At 48.4% G+C, this 21,613-nt stretch overlaps 1 protein-coding gene across 1 annotated transcript; it reads left to right on the top strand.

The window, feature by feature from the left end:
• Positions 1 to 19,740: 19,740 nt before the first annotated feature.
• LOC130835836 (RNA-binding protein 3-like) lies at positions 19,741 to 20,359 on the top strand. The gene has a single exon (XM_057707698.1). The coding sequence runs from the start codon at positions 19,750 to 19,752 to the stop codon at positions 20,209 to 20,211; it is 462 nt and encodes a 153-aa protein (XP_057563681.1). The 5' UTR covers positions 19,741 to 19,749; the 3' UTR covers positions 20,212 to 20,359.
• Positions 20,360 to 21,613: the final 1,254 nt, after the last annotated feature.

Below are 21,613 nucleotides of genomic sequence, written 5' to 3'. Positions count from 1 at the left end.
ATCTAGGACTTCCCTGGTGGCGCAGTGGGTAAGGCTCTGCACCCCTAGTGCAGGGGGCCGGGGTTTGGTCCCTGGTCAGGGAACTGGACCCCATGTGCCACCACTGAGGAGCCCACCTGCCGCAACTAAGACCCAGCGCGACCTAATTAATTAATTAATTTAAAAAACATATATCGGAAGTCCTCACAAGAGAGGGTCCCTAATGCCAATTTCACATCTTCGTATTTTCAACTCTGTTCAATGTTGGCCTTGTGATTGCTGTCTTTAAAAAATATATATATGAAACAAATTGGAAACAGTACATTTCCAAATAGTCTTACTTGAGGAAACCGATACACAATGTAGGAGAACATTCTGATTATTGACATGGAGTTACTCATTCCTTTGGGCTTTTTGTTTTTTTAAATTTTTGAGGACCTGCCATGAACCATGGATTAAACCAAACACTTGGTACCACCGTGATCAAAACGACATGATTTACCCACTGGCGGAGCTGACACTCCTGTAGATGCGTTCATTTTAAGTCCAGAAAAGTATGCAGCCAAATATTAAAAGTGGTAGTCTCTGGATATAGGGATTCTGGGTGATTTTTGTCTTATAATTCCTGATACTTATAAATAAGATAGTTAAAAACTGTTTAAATAATCAGCTACATAAGTTCATCCACATAACGCATCCAGTTGAGAGGGGAGAAAGGGAGAGAGAGCACAAGTCCCTGTGGCAGTGGCAACCTCGCCAGCCACGTATAAAGTAATTCATTCACATACGTTTACATGTGTGTATACCAGCTGTTGCCCTAAACTTGTGCATTATTTCATTTAGTTCTCTAACCAACTGTTATCAACCCCATTTTATAGAAGAACACCCTGAAACACAGAGCCCAACTAAATCACCAGAGTCCAAAGAGCTGGGATTCCAACCATGGTAGATGTGACACCAGAGCTTGGAAACAGTGAATTATAAGGCTGTCTTCAAGGAATCTCAGACAGTCACGATCACAGTGTACTTATTACTAAGGAAACTGAAACCAGATTTTCTGAGGGGAGAGGAATGGTCTTCGTGGAGTGAGGAAGCGTGGCCCAGGGCCTCCAGCACCAGCCAGAGCAGAGGCTGAGGGCCGGCAGGCACCAGCATCACCTCACCTGCACGAGTGGAGTCAGGATGTTGTAGGGGTCCTCCCTGAGGCCGAGGTGCAAGGTACCCTAAGACTACCTACCCGCTCCCCCTTCCCCCACCCCACCCCACCTGTGAATGCAAGAAACCTGATTGTGACTCAGCCTCTTTATACCCTAGTGCTTGGAAAGCAGCTCTGGTCTCTAGACATAATTTTTGTCTTCTTGGGAAGAAAAGGCCTCCTCGTTTCTAATCTGCGGAGGACACGCAGCAAACCTGGGGAGCAGTGAACAGTAGAGTAGGGTCAGACTGTGAAAGGCCTAGGAAACTAGGAAGAAGATGTGCTACACTGATTTAATTTGTTTTATACCCATGCAGTCTGTCTCCTTGATTAGATTATAAATTCCTCAAGAACAAGGACCATTTTCTCCCCTCAAAACTACATATAGAGAATTTAACTCCTGATTTGAATTCATTCAATGAAATTTTAAAGGCTGTTTTAATGTCTGAAATATCAAAATTTTAACTATCACCTTTTTCTCGGAACCAAGCACTCTGGGTCAGCCAGGGAGATCTCTTGGTCCACTGTTCTCTGGAGGTCTTGGTTCTGCAAACTAGTAGGAACTTCTAGAAAGAGTGAGCAATACCAGCTTTATTGGTTGGGGGATCTATTTTAATGATGAACTTTGTTTTTCTTACTGTTTTTTTTTATTGTGATAAAATATACATGATACCAAATGTACCATTTTAGCTCATTTTGATTGTATAGTTTAAGGGCATTAAGTACATTCACATTGTTTGCAGCCACCACCACCATCCATCTCCAAAACTTTTTCCTCTTCCCAAACTATTTTGTCCCAATTAAACACTAATTCCCCATCCCCTCCCATCTTGTTTGTTCTTCTTCTTTTTAAAAATATTTATTTATTTATTTGGCTGTGTCAGGTCTTCGTTGCGGCATGTGGGATCTAGTTCCATGACCAGGGATCAAACCCAGGCCCCCTGTGTTGGGAGTGCGGAGTCTGAACCACTGCACCGCCAGGGAGGTCCCTTGTTTGTTCTTTTGAGGCATTTTTTTGTTGTTTCCCCTGTTAGGTAATTTTCTACCTCTTTATTTTTTAAAATGTTTGGCCTTGACACACAGCTTGTGGGATCTTAGTTCCTCCACCAGGAATCGAACCTGTGCCCCCTGCAGCGGAAGCATGGAGTCCTAACCAGGGGACCACCAGGGAATTCCCACTAATTTTCTGCTTTTAATCTGCTGTTGGCTATGAAAGATTACTTCACTTCTCAAAACTGTATGTAAACTAAGAGCCAACAGAACCTCTTATTTCTAAAAGCCTTTCCTATGCAGAGGAGAGCTAGGACCTTGTAATGCTATTTCAAGTATTAAAAGACCTCCTGCTTCCTCAATTTCTGGACATTTCCCAAAGGGTTTATATTATTGGAAGTCAGACTTATGGAAAAGTGGATTATTATTGTCTTTGAAAGAGTAGTCAATAGACCACTAGATGAATAACCAGAAATGTTTCATAGCTTGTATTTGTTTCAAAAGCCTTTATTTAACAGTTCTAGCACTAGAACTTTTTTCTTTTAAAAAGTATTTTATTTTTTCAATTGTCAAAATAATACTTGATGTAAAATTTACCATGTTAAGTATTTTTTCTTTTCCTTTTTTGGTCCTGCCAAGCGGCTTGCGGGATCTTAGTTCCATGACCAGGGATCAAACCCGTGCCCCCTGCAGTGGAAGCTCAGAGTCCTAACCACTGGACTGCCAGGTAATTCCCTAAATTTCAGTTCTTACATGTGTTTTCCAATATAAAAATCATGAGAGAGTAAACTCGCTCTGATTCTAATTTATTTCTAATTGCCTTGAGCCATTTTGGAAAAGAGAGCTTCCTGGAAATGTTGGTCAAAACCTCCAGGGCATATGTAGGGGAGGACCCAGGGTCACAGCAGGCCGTACAGGGCGGCCACCTGGCCAATCTCTGCAGACCTGCCTTTCCAGTCGCCTCCAGCACAGAACCCAGCTTCATTCTCCAAACAGCCGCTCTGCTTCTCAGATGAGTAATGAAGTCTGTGAGACGCATAAGTCAGAACTGCTCAATAATTTAAGATGTGTTCCCAGAAGACCTCAAAGAAACACTGTCAAGATAAAAATCACATTCTGCATTTAAAGAATTCTTATGTTGACACTTTACATTATTAACAGACAATTGCTAAAATAAATTTTCTTTTCTTCCCACATCCTCCGTTAGTTTACGCTGCACGCCGAACGAGCTGCACCTGCAGCACCGGCTACGTACTCACTTCTCATTACATGTAGAGTTGGCTGCAACTTCTGTTTCTTTTGCAGACTCGAGCAGAATGGTTTTGTGTCTGTAACTGAAAGAAAAATCCTACTGTGAAGGTCTGTGTGCTCCTAGATGTTCTAAAACTTTCCATTCAGGTTTTTAATCTAATCTTTGCAGGAAATACTGGTAAAACTTGCTTTAGGATGGACAAAAAAGTGTAAGGCTCCAACTCGTGTCTCAACAAAATCAATTTCTATAAAAAAATTAACATTTTTCAAAGGGAAACATCTGAGCCAATCTAAATCGACAAGAAATATTTGTGTAATTGTAAAAGGGACATTTTCATGGTCTATTTTTAACTTTTAATTTACAATTAACTACTATATATATAATTACATAAATGCCGTTATGGTTGTCATTAAACAGTTGCTTTTAAGACCATGTATTTTGCTTTATCAACCAAACCTGAAAAGAAAAACTGAGTGTGTTCTCTTCAGATGCTAGATAAATGGGTTTCGATCATGAAAAGCATGATGAGATGATAAGGTGATTTCACGTGCAGAAGTGGAAGGAGGCCAGTGACAGATGGGCTGCCCAACTTGAAAGCGCAAAGGAAAACCTATAAAAGTCAGGAAGCAGGCATGCAGATTGTATCTGATTGCTGTAACCCCAGGACAAGAAGAGTTTCTGGGCTTGGGGGTTGGAACTCGAAAAATGTCCGAGAGCTAAAACCCTCCAGAAAGTCAGAGGTGAGAGGAGGAAAGATCTGGGAAGGGGGAGAGGGCAGAAGCAGAGTCACAGGAAGGCAGGTGTTTACGTCACGTGGGGAGGGGCCCCTGAGAGAGCAGATGGACGCCGCCGAGAAGGGAAGGGTAGGTGGGTGGCAGCTCTGTCATCAGGTGCTGTCGAGTCAATCCTTGTGGGAAAGAAGAACAGAAAACACATTTGGGGGCCATCACAGGAGGTGAGAGAAAATTAAATCGAGCTCAAGTAGAGGTTGGAGGTGAGAGGGTTATTCTCTGGTGGGAGGCGCCACAGTGCCCAGGGTTCATAGGACAAAAGGGTGGAGCATGGTTTCTGGCTACACTGAAGGCGACCTCAAGGGAAAACAAGGTCCTGAGTTTGCCTGCCCTTCCTCTCTGGTATTTTGTATAAATGGGAATTTGGGGTGTGTTCATGGGTCACAAAAGTTATGATCTGCATCACAAAATCCCATGTTTTCATTTTCACACTTCCATCCACTTGCTAGACACGTTCCCGTTTGTGTCTTGACCACCTTTGAAAGTCAAAAGGACAAACATTTACGGAGAACTTATGACCCGCCAGGCTTTCACCCTGGCCAGCAGCACCTAATTCGTCCAACATCATTGGGCACCCAGATGTGCTAGGCCCTGGGGACAAAATAGTGGCAACAGACATTACCGTGGCGCTTCCAAGTCTAGCAGGAGAGGGAAATCCTCACCAGGTAATGCTCCAAAGTAACGGAAATTTTGGATTGTGATTAATACTGTAAAGGAAAGGCACAGCTCCTTGAGCTCTTATCATAGAGGGGATGTGATCTGGTTGGGCTAGGAAATGAGGAAGCACTTTAGCTGAGATGTAAGAGCAGAGAAGAGGGACTTCCCTGGTGGTGCAGTGGGTAAGACTCCGCGCTCCCAGTGCAGGGGCTGGGTTCCATCCCTGGTCAGGGAACTACATCCCACATGCAGGCTGCAACTAAGAGTTCGCATGCCACAACTAAGGAGCCTGCCTGCCATAACTAAGATGCAGCACAACCAAATAAATATTTTTTAAAAACTGGAGAAGAAATTAACAAGACAAACAGGGAGTTACAGAGCGAGTGAGCGAGCGAGAGAGAGAGCTGCGTGTGCAAAGGCCCTGTGGGGGGAAGGAACAAGACCCAGCATCTCAAACACTGAAAAAGGCCCTTGTGATTGGAGCGCAGAGATTCAGGGAGAGATCGGGGACAAGGAAGGAGAGGTAGGTACCCAGGCTTTTAGGCTCACTTTAAGGATTTCAGTCTTAATACCCAGAGCAGTGGGAGTCATGAAAGGGACCCAAGTAGAAGAGGAATAACAGGATTCAGGATTGGCTGTGCCGGAGTGAGTGGTAGCCGGGAGGGAGGGAGGGAGGGAGGGAAGGGGGGGTAAAAATGTTACTAGTTGCAGACGCAGGTGATGCCCGTATGGGGAAAAGTAGCTGCAATGGAGAAGTAACCGTGGTCAAACTGTGAGACCCCAGGGATGGGTGGTCCGTTTGGACCACGGCGGGGGGGGGGGGGGGGGGGGAGGGCGTGGCTCCTGGGTTCTCACGTCTGTAACTGGGACTGAGACCCTAAGTTCGTTTTTGGAAGTACCTTCTGAGCCGGACTGGAGTGAATGGAGACATTATGAAGGCCGCTGTGGACACTGATTTGTAGCAGAGGAGATACGAAGGTGAGCCGCCTACAGGTACCGCGGATTAGATGCGGAGGAAGAGCCTGGCGGACAGTGTAGACGGAATGGGAGGGGCCGCGAGGCTGAGGAAACGCAACATGAATGGTGACGCGGAGGGTGTGTGCACAGGAAACAGGTGAGCGGACGGGGGCTGGAGGAAAACAGGGCTTCTCAGAAACAAAAGGAAGAGTGTTTCAAGGAGGGAGGGGTCAACCAAGATACAGGCTCTTAGGAAGCAAGTAAAATGACAGCTGGGAGCCGCCCACTGCATTTCAAGACGCGGAGGCCCCTGGACCCTGAGCGCACGTGGTGGGGGCGCGGATGAGCTCGGTAGCAAAGGCCAGAGACTCTGAGACGTGCAGCTGGAACGGGGAGCAGAGCCGTCCAGGGGCAGCTGGAGGAGAACGAGGGTTCGCGGGGAGGACGTGTGTTTAGCGGGAGATTGCTGCTGCTGCTGTAAGCAAGCCGCACACCGCGGGGCCCGAGAGAAGCCTGCGCTTCCCCCCGGCGCGGAGGGGGGCCCAGAAGCACCTGCAGCCGCGGGCCGCTGGCAACGCGCTCCGCCTGCAGCCAGGCGGACGGGCCCTCGGTCTCACACCCACAAAGAGCCACCTGCATGGACAGGAGGTGGGCTCTCCCCAGAGCCTCCAGGCGGGAGGCTGCCCTGCCAACGCCTTGGCTTCTGGGCTTCAGCCCGCGAGAACCGTGTCGGGCTTCGGGCCTCCACAACTGCCAGAGAATCCGTGTGCCACGCTCCGGCCACTGTCTGCGGCACCGTCGTGGCAGCGAGAGGAAGCGCTGCGCCTGCCGGCACGGCCTGCTTCTGCTTCAGCGTCCCCTGGAAGCTGTCCTTGACGGCCTCTGTTGGAAACGACCGCCTTGCTTCCCTCTGAACTCCCCGCAGCACCTGCTGAGACACGGTTATTCGCAGACTCGTCCCCGCTCTCCCGTGAGACTTTCCGCTCCTTGAGGTTAGGGCCCAGGGGTCGGGTGGCTCCAGTAGCTGCCACACTATGTAGCCCCTTGCCTGGTACACAGAAGTCACTCGGTAATTGTTTTTAACATGATGGATGAGCACATGGACGTCCCTGTGCAGATGACAGAAACAACGTAATCACAGTAAGTGGGCCTTTCGCACCTCCTCTCCCCCAGGTGCAACAGAATCTGTCCGGAATGAGAAGCCATTCCTTTGTGGGCCCCCCCCTCCCGAGCCATTTAAATCTTTTCTGCTAACAGGAAGTATTCTTGTCATGTAATTCGTCTTAATTAGTTCTATGTTGTGGCTTTCCTCAGAACAGGACCTTGGAACTTTAAGGGATGAATAATATATAAGAATGGATAAAGAGACACTTTCTTTTCTTAAATCGCTTCTGACAACCAAGGAATTGTTTCTCTCAATACGGCTGCCAACAGTACGTTAGTTCCATTCACACTAAACAGGACTTGGCTTCTTATGAAGGAGAAGTCTGCATTTTAATGTTTCTCTTCCAGGGTGAAATTATGGTGGAGGGAAGAAGATGGTGGTGAAAATAAGTTGTATTTAGATCTAGAAAGAGAAAAATAGGTTGGAACAAAAATTTTTCCCCAGATCAAGGGGCATGTTCATGTCCATCTATTCTACACACATCTAAAAGTGAAGAGATGACAAGCATCTTGCACAGACCCCTCTAAGGAGAATGTGAAAGTACTCAAATGTTGAACACAGCTACAGAAATCTGGAGGAATTTTAGATGAAATCTGGCTAGGAAGGGAAGGAGTGGCAGAAGACAGAGGGAGAAGCCAAGAAGTGCAGCTGGCGGGGGCGGACGCTGGAGAGGACCGGCTGCGAGGGGGCTGAGGGCCCGGAACTGGCTCCCGCGAACACAGGCCGCTGGACGCGGGCCCCGCCACTGTGGAGCCGTCCTGGACACGTTTGTCAGTCTCTTCTCCAGATGAATGTGTAACTACTGAGCACAATAAAAACAGGGTAGGGTCACACAGGCTCCCAAGCCCAGGTCCTTTTTATTAGCGGGCCCTAAGAGGGGGTCAAAAGTAAGAGAAGAGGGTCTTTGAAAATGCCCTTGGAAGTCCAGGCCTGATTCTCACGGAGGGAGACACCGTTCTGCATGTCCCACGTGTGGGTGCTTAGGAGGCCACGTCTGGGTGCTTAGGAGGCCACGTCTGGCTGCTCCTGGACTACACGTCCTCTGCAACGGATAACTGCTGGGTCTTTGTTCTTTAGAGGGAACCCAGGAGATGGAAAGCCTTCAAGGTTCAAAAGACTGACTCTCTTTTGGTGGAATTTCAGGAATCATAAATATTTTTTCGTCCATTCATCCGACGTGTATGTTGAATTCCAGGCACAGTCCTGGGCGCTGACATCACGGCGGTGAGCAAACCAGACAGGACCCTGTCGTCGTGGAGTTCACGGCCTCCAGGAGGCGGACTTCCAACCTCCTCACGTGGGGGCTGGCCTTCCCCAGGGAGTGGCCTGTGAGCACCAAGGGACAGTGGGGGGTCGCCAGGCAGGGAGGGGGCAGGCTGGCTGGGGAGCTCACCCGCTGGGACAGAAGCTTCCCCTGTTGTTCCTGGATGGCACCCCTCCGTTTTGTCACCAAGCAGCCCCCCTCTGGCTGGCACTGACAGGGCCCCCAGGCGGGCTGAGTCAGGGTGGGGACTTGGCCCCAGGCTGCTTTCGCAGAGCAGTGCTGTTTTCACGGAGCTGTCTGTTTAGGTGGAGGGGCCGGGGTGGGGGAGGGGGATGCTGGTGACCTAGATCCTTCTCACATCCCCCAGGCCCAGGGCCCGCAGAAACCTTCTAACTCTTTTAAAATCAGGAGGAAAATGAGAATGTACTAACAATGAATGTATAAGAGTAAGTCCAGTCTGGATGAAACACAGGTGTAAATAGTATTTTCATTTTTTACCGAGAAGGGGCCCACGAAGGCAGCGGTCATGGCAGCCCCCGGGGAAGTGCCTGTGGAGGAGGGTGTGAGGGCGGCCGGCCTCAGGGGTGAGGCAGTGGCGCTCCCCTACCCAAGAGCAACGGGAGTCACTGAGAAGGTCCACGCTCAGGGGGGACATGCTTTCTGGACATTCCTGTGTCTGCGGCGTGGACAGTGGGTGGCGGGGCTGGGGGGAGGAACGGCCAGCCAGCAGGGCCGCTCGGAGGCCAGGGCTGGGGTGGCTTGCTGGGCTGCCGGACCCTGGGTGCTCACACGACAGAGATTCCCGCCTCCCAGCCCCGCAGGCTGGCCGTGCGACGTCAAGGTGGCGGCAGGGCTGGTTCCCCCGATCGCCGCGGCAGAGCGCGCCAGGCCGCCCTTCCAGCCTCTGTGGCCGCAGGCACTCTCCCTGTGTCTTCACAGGTTTTCCTCTGTCTGTGTCTGTGTCCAGACTCCCCCTTTTCATAAGGACCCACAGCCTGGTGGGTTAGGGCCCAGGCTGATGACCTCATGTCACTCAGTGTCCTGTGCAAAGACGCTCTCTCTAACGAGGCTGCAGGCTGAGGTCCTGGGGGTTAGGGCTCCAAGAGGAATTTTGGAGGCACACAGCTCAACCCGTACAAGGGGTCAGCAAACCTAGGCCCCCGGGCTGGGTCTAGCCCACCGCCTGTGCTTATACGCTCCATGAGCTAAGAACGGTGTTGACATTTTTAAATGACTGGGGGAAAAATCAGGAAAAGAATATTTCATGACTCATGAAAATTAAATGCAATCCGTATTTCAGTACCCGTGAATAAAGCTTTTGGGGACACGGGGCATGCATCCACTACGTGCTGTCTGTGGCCACTTTTGCCCTGCAGCAGAGTCCAGCCAAGCAGTTGCGAGGGACACATGTCACCTGCAGAGCCTCAGGCGGCCGGGCCCTTTGCAGGAAGCGTCTGCCAACCTGCTCTAGAGCCACGGCCGCGGGCGCAGGGAAGCGGGATGAGGGGGCTGTTGAGGAGGCAGGTGGGCCCAGCTTGGCCTCAGGTGAGATGGGGGGGGGACACAGAGGCAGACGTGGATGACAGACACCCTTCCACCCAGGACCAAGCAGCTCAGGAGGTGTAGGTACCTGTGAGGACCACCAGGTGAGGCCCCTGGAGGAAGGAACCACATCCGGCCTGTGGCAGGAGGCATGACTTGCCTAGAAGTTCACAGAGTCCATTTCTGAGAAAACACGTTGCTGATGCAACAAAACCCATCTGGAAACCAGGCAGACCTGCTGGTGCCCGAGTCTCAGCTGGCCGGCAGGGCATGGAGGCTGGTGGGGCAGAGGCAGGAGATGACCCGCCGTGGGTGCCCTCCTCCTCCTGCGGCCGCAGCCCCTCGGGCTCTGTCCCCACCCTGGTGTGCCCGTTCCTAGGCGTGGCGCCAAGGGCAGGTGGGAAGAGCCCCCCCCCACCCCAGGGGATGGGATGCTGCCATGGCGTGGGCAAGGCGGGTGCGGGTGCGAGGAGGACGGGCAGGTACAGGTGTGCGGGGGTGGGGGGATGGCCAGGCGCAGACGGTGGACCAGTGGACTGGGAGTGGGTCAGGTGTCAGTGGGTCCTTTCCTGCAACCCCCTTCCCTGCGACAGCGCAGGACAGACAGACCCTCCTCTCGCTGCTCCGCTGCCAGGCTTCTGTCCGAGCCTTGTCTCCCGGAGGCGTTCCCGAGGCTCCTGGAGAAGGCAGGGGCGGGTGGGTTAGTAGGTGACGGTGAAGGCAGGAGAGGCCTTACCCTCCCCCCCCACCAACAGCGCCAGAGGCATTTAGCCTTAGCTCCACCCTCAGAGCCGAGGGCAGGGACTGGCGTGTGGACGGTGTCCAGCACATGTGGCTGGCAGAACGACCGCAGCTAACTGCTGTCCAGAGGGGTGATTTCAGGTGCCCAGGAGTGCTATGTGTACGTTGTATTTCTATTGATTTTCCATATGGTTTTGATCCTTAATTCTTTTTCCCACTCAGTGCTCCAAAAGCTCCATCGCCCTGATCTTAAATCAGCTCGCCATCCTCCCACCTCCTCCAGGAAGCCTTCCCGGATCTTGGACTGCAAGCACATGACCTCGGGGCCAGGAGGCAGCCAAGTGTACTGGAAAGACCCAGCCTTTGGAGCCAACGTATCTGGTTAGTTGTGAGATCTTGGCCAGGTTTCTTGGAACTTTTCAGAGCCCTGGTTTCCTCCTTCACAGAGCAGGGATTCATACCCCCCGTGGCGTCACGAGGACCACATAAGAGACACACAGGGGTGACGTCCCCAGCGTCTGGCAGGTGTGCATTGCTCCTTTTATCCAAGGAAAAATTCTGAAGAGCTGGAGCTTACCAAATATCAAGAGGGAAAAGAATGTCCTAGAATGGAGGGTAAAGCCAATAATCCTTCTGTCAGTTTTCCATCTAATGAATCAAGTTATTAATGTCAGATCTGGGGAGGGAAATGAATTTCTACAGAAGGAAGCAGCACCATCTGCTCCAGCCACAGCCCGTAGCTGTGCATTCTTAGGAATCATGATCAGAAAAATCTAAAAGTCCTTTATGACGATTTTGTGACCAACATCCCGTAGACAGTGAATTTTGTTTTGGGAAACGATTTAGCTATATTAAATTCTAGATGCTGTACATACTGAAAAAACGAGAAGAATCTGGGGCCTTTGGAAGGAATTTCCCTACCCTCAGGAAGGAACACCACGGGGTGAGCGCCACAACTGCCAGCCGTGGAATTCTTTCTAAGCCATCTTAAGGCCTGACAAGTGTTTTGTTTGGCGAGAGCAGAGCCACGTGTTACGCATGGCCTCTGAAATTCGGCGTTCTGCTCAGGCACAGTCCTGGCTTTCCTTTAATCCTGTTATACAGAGAAGACACCCGGGACTCACAGGTTGGACTGGGAGGATGCAGATGACGTTGAGCCTGCTGACGTGGAGACAGTACTGTGTCACTGCTCCACCTTTACTTCACGTTTGTTTTTACCGTCATTGCATCATTAGCTGGACCGGTCAGAGTTGAGCCCCGTCATCTGTCAAACACACGCGCTTGTGCACACACACATGCACACACGAGATGGCCTCGCTCTCAGCTGGAAATGGAAGTGAGGCTTGTTCGGAGGATGGTGAGGCCTCACCCCGTGTGGTCGGTTCACACGCCCCTCGGAATGTGTCACTGAAAACCTCTCAGGATGTCAGGAAACTGAGACGAGGGGTGAAGAGAGATGGTCCAATGATTTCAATTCCTTCCCAGAGAGGAGCAGTTCCTGCCGCCACGAGGAATGTGCGGAGGAGTCTGCCCTTTCGCGTCCAGCTCGCCTAACAGGCATGATCTCCAGTGCCACATGGGCCGCCCCTGCCCAGACACCAGTCGGAGGGGCTCAGCGCGGAGAATTCCCTGGCAGCGCCGGCGTTACTGTGCAGTGAGGTCATCACACGTAAGCGCTGCAAGGAGCACAACTGGCAAAACACTGATGCACGGGCTTCATTTGTGTGGAAAACAAGTACTTGTCCGCTCAGCTGGGGACACATGTCACATTGGAAGCTGCCCTCTTGATTGCACAGCTAAGTGCCGAGCACAGGCCTGGGCGACATGCGTTACCGTGTTGTTTAGAAGGCCCAGGATCCCACAGTCGGGTAACTCAGTTTCCGTGGGTGCACGGCTGGCTGCGGCGGGACAGGACTGCGAGTCAGCCGGTAGCATCCGCTGAGCACTTGTGTGCCCAGGGCTCAAAGAGAGTGAACACAAAGCGCTGACGGAGAGGCCCCCACGCCGAAGAGGAGTCACGCGGGGTGCTGTTTACGGAGCAGCACCACCACAGGAGTTCAGAGTCGCAGACAGAGCGAGGGCTGAGCGCTCACGGGCGTCACAGCTGGCACCTGGCGTTCCAACGTGGGCAGCTGCCTGGGAGGGGCCGCTCCGGTGGGAGGCCCGGGGGCTCGGAAACGTCATTTTAGGATAGTTTCCGAGAATTAGGCTCAGAGACCTATCATTTCACCCCCCCAATCTAGAAGGCAGAATTACACATTTTTTCTTATTGTTTTCTAAACAAAGTATCTGCTATTGACCTGTTTCCATGTAAAAGACAAAAAATTGGTTGTGTGACTTCGCACAGCTGACTGACATTTGGTTTGAAGACAATTCTTAAACATGCAGTGCTTGATGGGACAAAAGGCGCTGACACGTGGAGTACCGGTTTGACGACGGGCTCGGCTCTTTATGCTTGCTTCACAGCCTCTTTTTGGTGTTAGTGGCGCAGCTGAGTGGAAATTGGTGACGTTTAACATGCTCAAGCAACCAAAATATCCACTGATAAACTGCATTTCACAGAGAGGAAAAGGAGGCTCAGAGACCTTAATTTGCCCCAAATCGCCTAGTTAGTAAGGGGCTAAGCCAGCTTCCAGGCCCAGACCCGGCTGCCTGTATACTCTAACTGCAGCCTGCCAGCCAGCCAGTGCCCGCCTTCTCAGCGTCTTTAGGAGAGGTAACAGGGCTCCCTCCTCCTCCTCTTCATTACACAACCGTCTGCCTCCGGAGCTTGGAACAGCTTCCAGTTGGGTTTTACAGCCGGCAGAGCAGGGGCCATTTCACGCATTTCTGTACAGTGGGCCAAGGTTGAGCTTCACTGAAAACGATGCGGTACATTTGCAGTAAATCTACGTTTGTTTCCGTGTCACTGAAGATACTGAGGCCCACACCAAAACTGAGGAAGTTGAAGATTATTATTTTTAAAAGCATAGGCTGTCCCCGTAGTGATGAAATCCCAGCACATCCCCAGGCCCGGGGCTGGTTCTTCAGCACGTGTTGTTCCCCTGCCCCCTGCACTTCGCCACCCCCTCCCTCCGGCGCCTCTGGTTTCCGGGTGATTGCTGACGTCCCGCTGGCACAGCTCTGAGAGCGGGGGTGGTGGTGCTGGGGGTCGGTGTCCAACCCTTACATGTTTCAGAAATAAATTTCAGAAATAAATAGTCTCTAAACCTGGCTAAGCAGGATGTTTTCATCTTTTTTGAGCTAGGAACCTCTTTAAGTCTGGGGAAGCCAGTGGACTCCGTCTCAGAATATTTTCTAAGGCATAAAATAAAATACATATGATTCTAAAGGAAACCAGCTGTACTGAAATACAGTGATCAAATATTTTAGAAATCTGGTGATATGGTAAGGTCTGTCGGCAGATCTAACAACGTCCCTAGTTTCGAGGCAGCGATGCCCACAAATGGTCTTTCAGAATAACTACAGTGTTGTCATGTGATGTGAAAACGTCTGTGGTTTCTCCTGGAGACAGAGGCACAGGTTCTGCTGACGTGCCTGTATTGTGCTGCCCATATCTGTGATGGAGGGAAATGCTAAGTTTCAGTTCAAAGTTGGGAGAAGATAAAGACGTAACTTTTCCCCATCCAAGTTCAAGCCTCTTGACTTGGATTCACAGACCTTTGGGATCTGTGACCCTCAGGTGAAAAGCCCTGGACTGGGATCCCCAGAACGAAGGCCACCTGCACCAAAGGCCTGCACGATGAGGCTTCATGCAGAGTTACACGTGGGGTGATCCCAATCTCCGTCACGCCACTAGATTCCCTTCCATGTGGAATGAGCTTTCTGGAGTAATCAGTAAATATTTTGTAAAATTTGAGGAAAAAGGACAAATCCAGCTAACGAAAGGCGGCTATAATGAAGGCTAACCAGGAATCAAAAGAAAGTCTAGAAGCCACACAGCCTGCAGTGAATAATTCAGAAGACATTTTTGAAGTACTGACAGCAAGTGGCCGAACTCTCCAGATACCCGACAGTCTGTCCCTACTGCTGCGACTGGCCTGAGTTCCTGTGGCCACACAGCCCCTCTGCTCCCTCGAGGGGTGGCCGCTGCCCCGGAATCCTGCAGTGGGTGGAGTTAGCTCCCCTCTCACATCTCACTCCTGGGTCAAAAGGAAAGCCGGACACAAACAGGTATTTACAAGACGTTTATTAGCAAAGCAGGCACAGAGTCGTTCATACAACCTGCTCTGGAGACTCAAAGAAGTTCCAACTCTCAGTCTTCTGCCCAGACGTCCACCCCCCACCTGCGGACGCCACATTCCTGAGATGCAAAGGATGAGCCCCCGGGAGGCCCCCACAGCCCAGGCCCAGCCCAAGGGGCACAGGCCACAGGCCTCCAAATGCCCCTGCCTGCTCTGGCAGTTTGGCCGATCCCTACTTAACTGCCTTTAGTTTCACCCGCAGGAGCCCATGTTTGGCATGTATCATGCTAAATAACAAGACACCATGCTTACCCGCAGAATCCCATTTTGGATGGCCAGTGTGCTGATGAGAGAAGCCTAGGCTGCTGATGGAGACTGGAGAGCGAACCCCACACCTCCCAAGGTGTCCCTTCCGAGGCAGGGCTGGGGGCCGGCGCCCAGGGTCACATGTCCTCTGCCCCACATTTTATCATGAAGATTTTCAAACATGCAGAAAACTCGGAAGAACTGTACAACGAACACCAGTACACCAGCGTCTCATCAATGGCTCAGACCCCAGCCTGTGTCGGCATCTCCTCACAGGCTTGTGAGGACACCCTGGGCGGGCCTTCCGCCGGTTCTGGTTCAGCGGGTCTGGCCTGAGAACGTGCACGACCAACAAGTGTCCGGGCAAGGCTGATGCTGCCGGGTCTGGCACGGCACTTAGAAAACCACAGACCTTGCTTCCACATGAAAGTTTTGCACATTTACTTCTTCGCACGTCTGTGCACATCTGTGTCTGACCCTCTGGTCCTCCGTCTCCCTTGTTACCTTTCAGGGCAGGTGGCAAGCCTCAGCCCGTCACCCCTAAAGGTGCCAACAGGCGCATCAGCCAGACCCCAATATTCCAATATGGAGTTTTTGAAGTAAAATTTACAGTGAAATATGGCTTGTGCAGTCTTTTTAAGTTTACTGAAATATAATTTACACACAGTAAAATTCCCCCTTTTAAATATATTTTTTATTTTTATTTGTTGGCTGCAGGGCTTGTGGGATCTTAGTTACCCGACCAGGGAATGAACCCGGGCCCTCGGCAGTGAAGGCACCAAGTCCTAACCACGAGGGCGCCAGGGAATTCCCCTCTCTGAGTTTAGACAAATAGCTAAGCTGAGTACCACACTCATGATACAGAGCTTCTCCTGTGATATAAAATATTCATCAAGCTCCTTCACAGTAACTTCGAGCCCCAGGTGGCCACTGATGTTTTCTGTTTTGTTTTTTAATTTTATTGAAGTATAGTTGATATACAATGTTCTGTTAATTTCTGGTGTACAGCAAAGTGACTCGGCTATATATATATATATATATATATATATGTACACACACACATTCTTTCTCATATTCTTTTCCATTATGCTGTATCACAGGACATTGGATATAGTTCCGTGCTCTACAGTAGGTCCTTGTTGTTTGTCTATTCCATATATAACAGTTTGCATCTGCGAATCCCAAACTCCCAGTCCTTCCCTCCCCCACCTCCTCCCCCTTGGCAACCACCTGTCTGTTCTTGGTGTCTGCGAGTCTGTTTCTGTTTGGTAGGTAAGTTCATTTGTGCATCGATCTACCTGACAGTCGCCTTTTCAGGAAGGTCCTGGGTGCTGTGCGGCTGCCTCCCTGAGCACACAGAGCCGAGACTGAGCTGCGTGGTGGGTGGCTCACTCCGGTGGCGGCTGAGCTGTGTGTTAGAGCTGGTAGCAGGCAGTTGGCTGCATGTTCTCACAATTAGGTGTGAAGCTGACTGGCACCCACGTGATATCACACTGGCTGCACTGAAGTATTTTAAAGCGAATCATGGATCTCCTAACAGCCGCCCTCGAGAGAATGCGGCGCTTTGGACTCTGGCCTTAGCAGTGACCGGCATCGGCATCTCACCGTCCCTGGGCCTTAGTCGTGTTTTCTTCTGTAGCCTTGATTTCCTTAAAACGACTTAACAAGCCTGGGGCTCTGTCCCTTCCCCAGGCCGGCTCCTGGCAGCGCTGAGGACAGAGCCCCATGTGATTCTGTGGGTGGCTGGCAGAGCTGAGTGTGTGAATTTGGACAAACCCCCCGTATAATTATAACGTTGCCCCACTCAGGCCAATGTCTCCTTCAGGTCCATATATTCTCCTTTTTCCTTTAAAGACTTTTTTCTTTAATTTATTTTTTCCCATTTAGTTGTGTAAAACGCAAGCGCTGACCTGCCACACACTCACATGTGACTCCCTCTCACGCTTACAACTCAGCAGCTGGGTGAGCCCAGGGGAGCTCCTGTAATCACTGCACAGAACATGCTGTGTATTTCAAGAGTTGATTCCAGACCATTTTTTAAATACTCTAAAACATCTTCATCATGTTATCTGATGAGACAGATCCACAAGAAAACGGAGGTGCCCAAGGTCAGGCCAGCGTGCAGCCAGTCAAGTTAGCTGCGTGGCGGTTCCTGCATGTGGTGCTTCGACTGCCACTCGGGAGCGGGCCGGGCCAGCAGCCTTGAGAAGGGGGCGCACAGACTGTCTTCCACTGTGACTGCGCCAGCCTGCATTCCCGCCATCAGTGATGAGGGTTCCTGCGGCTCCACACCCTCCCCAGAATTTAGTGGTGTCAGGGTTCTAGGTTTTGGCCCTTCTAGTAGGGGTGGTGTATCTTGTTTTACTTTGCATTTCCCTGATGACATGATGTGGACCACCTCTTCACATGCTCTGTTAAGGTCTTTGGCCCATTTTTTAAATTGGGTTGTTTGTGTTCTTATTTACTGACCTTCTTTTATTACTTGTGAATTTTAATTCAAGTATTTTATTGAAAAGGTCTCTAGAAAAGCAGTAGCCATAAAAATATAGTGCAAATCACATATGCAATTAAATATTTTCTAGTTAGCCACATTAGAAAAAAGGGAAAAAAGGGAAATGGATTTTCATTGTATATTTTAGTTAACCCTAATTATTATTTCAACATGTAATCAGTATTAAAAACTTACTGAGATATTTACTCTTCTTTTTTTTTGCACTGACTCTTCCAAATATGGTGTGTATTTTAACTTACAGCATATCTATAATAACATTCAGACCAAAGGAAAGCATGAACAAAACAAAAAGACAACCTACGGAATGGGAGAAAATATTTGCAAATGATGCAAACAACAAGGGATTAATTTCCAAAATACACAAACAGCTCATACAGCTCAATAACCCAAAAAACAAACAATCCAGTCAGAAAATGGGCAGATCTAAATAGACATTTCTCTAAAGAAGACATGCAGATTGCCAACAGACACATGAAAAGCTGCTCAAGATTGCTAATTATTAGAGAAATGCAAATCAAAACTACAACGAGATATCACCTCACACCAGTCAGAACGGCCATCATCAAAAAGTCTACAAATAAATGCTGGAGAGGGTGTGGAGAAAAGGGAACCCTCCTGCACTGTTGGTGGGAAGTTGGTGCAGCCACTGTGGAGAACAGTATGGAGGTTCCTTAAAAAACTAAAAATAGAGTTACCATATGACCCAGCAATCCCACTCCTGGGCGTATATCTAGACAAAACTATAATTCAAAAAGATACATGCTTATTATTTAACACACAGCAATATCAACTAAAACACACAAACAGAACAATGGTTAGGCAATCTGAACTTGTCTTAAATACTTATGGGCAAGGAACCCTTCTCTCTGCACTTCTTGACCTGTCCGCTCCCTACCCCCCACCCCACCCCACCCCCCAGTGAACAATCAGTTTATTCTCGAGTTTAACAATTCCACTCCCCAAATACGACCATTCCTATGAATTAACAGAAAAAAACACTTAAAAGGTGTCACTTTCACTCTCTTTCAACATATGTTGTGCACTTTTACGTATCTAGAAAGACTACATGTTTCAATAAGGATTTAAGTTTGTTCCCTATATATACATGTAGTAATATTGAATAAACTGCATACAAACGCTATAATCTCTAATGCCCATAGTATATAAAAGTAGAGGTAGTAAAATAATCCCTTAATAAATGCCCTGTTGGTTTTTAGGAAGGGCTGTGTCTTCTGGGAGTGTGTATGTTAACCCACCCCTTGGCGCTAGATGTAATCTCGTACTCAGTCACTGCAATGCTGGAGGAGGGGTAAGGGGCAGGGTGAGGGGAAGGGCTCTTGGCTAACATCTGCATATCTAGAGGACAATGTTAGATTATTACCATAGGTCTCCATGTGCATTTTTGTAAAGTATCAGTGTTTATTACAGACAAGGCTCATTCTTTTGCAACATCTAGGCTTTTCAGATGTCCTGAGGTGAGGATGTATGATAAAAAGTAGAGCTAGTGAATTACCCAATTTGTAAATATCTTTGTTATAATTGATAAAAAACAAAAAAAGCAGCATGTTGGACACGGTATTGTTAAACCATCTCTGAGAAATGTGCGTCAGGACGTGTTCACTAGGCTGGCAGCAGAGGGGCAGAAGGAAGTACACAGGCAGGGATGTATGAGGATGTGTTAACATTTGTACTTTGATGAAAACCATGGATGTGTGTGTGTCTCTTGGCTGTGCTATAGGAATACACTGCTAAGTAATTCAGTGGAAACATACCTCCTTGCTAATACTTTAATAGTTTAGATCAGATAATGAGTCCTCTTAAAAGCATTATACTTTGTGTATTCTGTTGCTTTATGTCTCATTTTTCGTTGAACATTAAGGGAATGCAGTATTTCAATCATAAGTCTGCCAATATCTTTATCTAAACGCCTGTTGCCATTTTTGTCTTTTTCTGAATTTCGCTCGCCAAGAAAGGCAGGGTTACATTTCTTTCCTTCCAGATCGAGGTGGTGTAGTGTATTCCTGGTTATGAAAATACTCACAGCTTTGGGCCTCTGAAATGGTAAATATGCTTGGTGTGTGAAAAAGCATGATACATAACTGTGTGATCTTAATTACATAAAAATGCATGCTTAGCCCAGTCACTCAGCTTCTTGGCGGTAGCTGTCTCTTTGGCCTTTTTACTTCTTAATTTCCAGGACTTGAATTTACTGCCATGTCCTCTGAAGAAGGGAAGCTCTTTGTGGGAGGGCTCAACTTCAACACTGACGAACAGGCTCTGGAAGACCACTTCAGCAGCTTCGGACCTATTTCTGAGGTGGTCGTTGTCAAGGACCGGGAGACTCAGCGATCCCAGAGTTTTGGCTTCATCACCTTCACCCGTCCAGAGCACGCCTCAGATGCCATGAGAGCCATGAATGGAGAGTCTCTGGATGGTCGTCAGGTCTGTGTAGACCACGCGGGCAAGTTGGCCCGGGGAACAAGCGGGGGTGCCTTTGGGGCCTGTGGGCATGGTCGCAGCTACTCCAGAGGTGGTGGGGACCAGGGCTGTGGAAGTGGCCGGTGTGACAGTCGACCTGGAGGATACGGATATGGAAGGTCCAGAGATTATGGCGGCAGCCAGGGTGGTTATGAGCGCTACTCAGGAGGAAATTACAGGGACAATTACGACAACTGAGATGAGGCATGCACACCTAATACACACAAGGAATAAAACTTCTGATCTAGCACCATCCCTCCAAATGGCTGTGTTTATAAAGATTTTTGGAACTGCACTGAAACACCTGTTCTAGTTATATCAACCTCTTTTTGAATTGAGCTCCCAAGGTAGCTTGTTAAAGACCTTTCAGAAAGTTCCGTGTGTTTTAAAATTTTTCTTCCATTTAAAGGCAAATTCTGGGGAATATGGGGATATGTGTATAAATACAGATGCTTGAACTTGGTGTACCTCAAAAAAAATAAATAAATAAAATGAAAAAAAAAAAAAGGCAAATTCTGAGACATTTGTAGAGTCTGAGTATTTTTTCCTTTTTTACCAGTTTTTTATTTCAGGCTCTCAGGATTATGGTTCTGGTAAAAAATGTTTGGCCGGACTAATTTTTTTTTTTAATAATGTGCATCTAGGAACATTTTAAAAACCCGTACACAATGTTTCATCGTGATTAGAAGCAATTTCCAACTGTAACTATAAGAACTCAAGGACATGATTACTTAGAGGTGTTTTTTACTCCAGATCTCTGCCTTGATTATACAGAAGTTTCTTAAAGATATCTGTGTATGTCATTTTTTTTAATACTGGAAGAAAAAAATATTCTGTTGTGTTTCATGTAGCGTTTAGGATGTCTTTCACTGAGGTGATTAAAAAGTTGAAACCTGAAAACAAAACAAAACAAAAAATGCATGCTTAGCTGTGTAAATACACAAATGAGACCTAAAAGGACATATCAAACGGTAAACTGATTGTGATGATGGATGACTTTGTGTTTTGCTTCTTGTGTTCTTTGGTTTCCTATTGTGCACGTTAACTTTTAAGAAATAAATGTTATTTTGAAAACTTAAAAAAAAAAGATACATGCATGCCAATGTTCATAGCAACACTATTTACAATAGCCAAGACATGGAAGCAACCTAAGTGTCCATCGACAAGATGAATGGATAAAGGAGGTGCGGTACATATATATATATATACAATGGGATAGAACTCAGGCATAAAAAAGAATGACCCTAAAGATTATCATCCCATGTGAAGTCAGACAGAGAAAGACAAGTATCATATGATACCACTCATATGTGGAATCTAAAAAAAATGACACAAATGAACTTATCTACAAAACAGAAAGACTCATAGACATAGAAAACAAACTTATGGTTAACAAAGGGGAAGTGGGGGAGGGATAAATAGGAGTTTGGGGGTAACAGATAGACACTACTATACATAAAACACATAACCAACAAGGACCTACTGTATAGCCCAGGGAACTATATTCAATATCTTGTAATAATCTATAGTGGGAAAGACTCTAAAAAGAACTTATATATATTCGTATAACTGAATCACTTTGTTGTACACCTGAAATTAA

The sequence above is a fragment of the Hippopotamus amphibius genome, chromosome 14, assembly GCF_030028045.1.
Source record: "Hippopotamus amphibius kiboko isolate mHipAmp2 chromosome 14, mHipAmp2.hap2, whole genome shotgun sequence".
Lineage (NCBI taxonomy): Eukaryota > Metazoa > Chordata > Mammalia > Artiodactyla > Hippopotamidae > Hippopotamus > Hippopotamus amphibius.
Note: the sequence above shows the minus strand (reverse complement) of the source record. Positions and strands in the feature narration are given on the sequence as shown.

What these genes read in the sequence shown, in the direction of transcription:
- LOC130835836 (XM_057707698.1), top strand. Translation starts at nt 19,750, where the DNA reads ATGTCCTCTGAAGAAGGGAAGCTCTTTGTGGGAGGGCTCAACTTCAAC.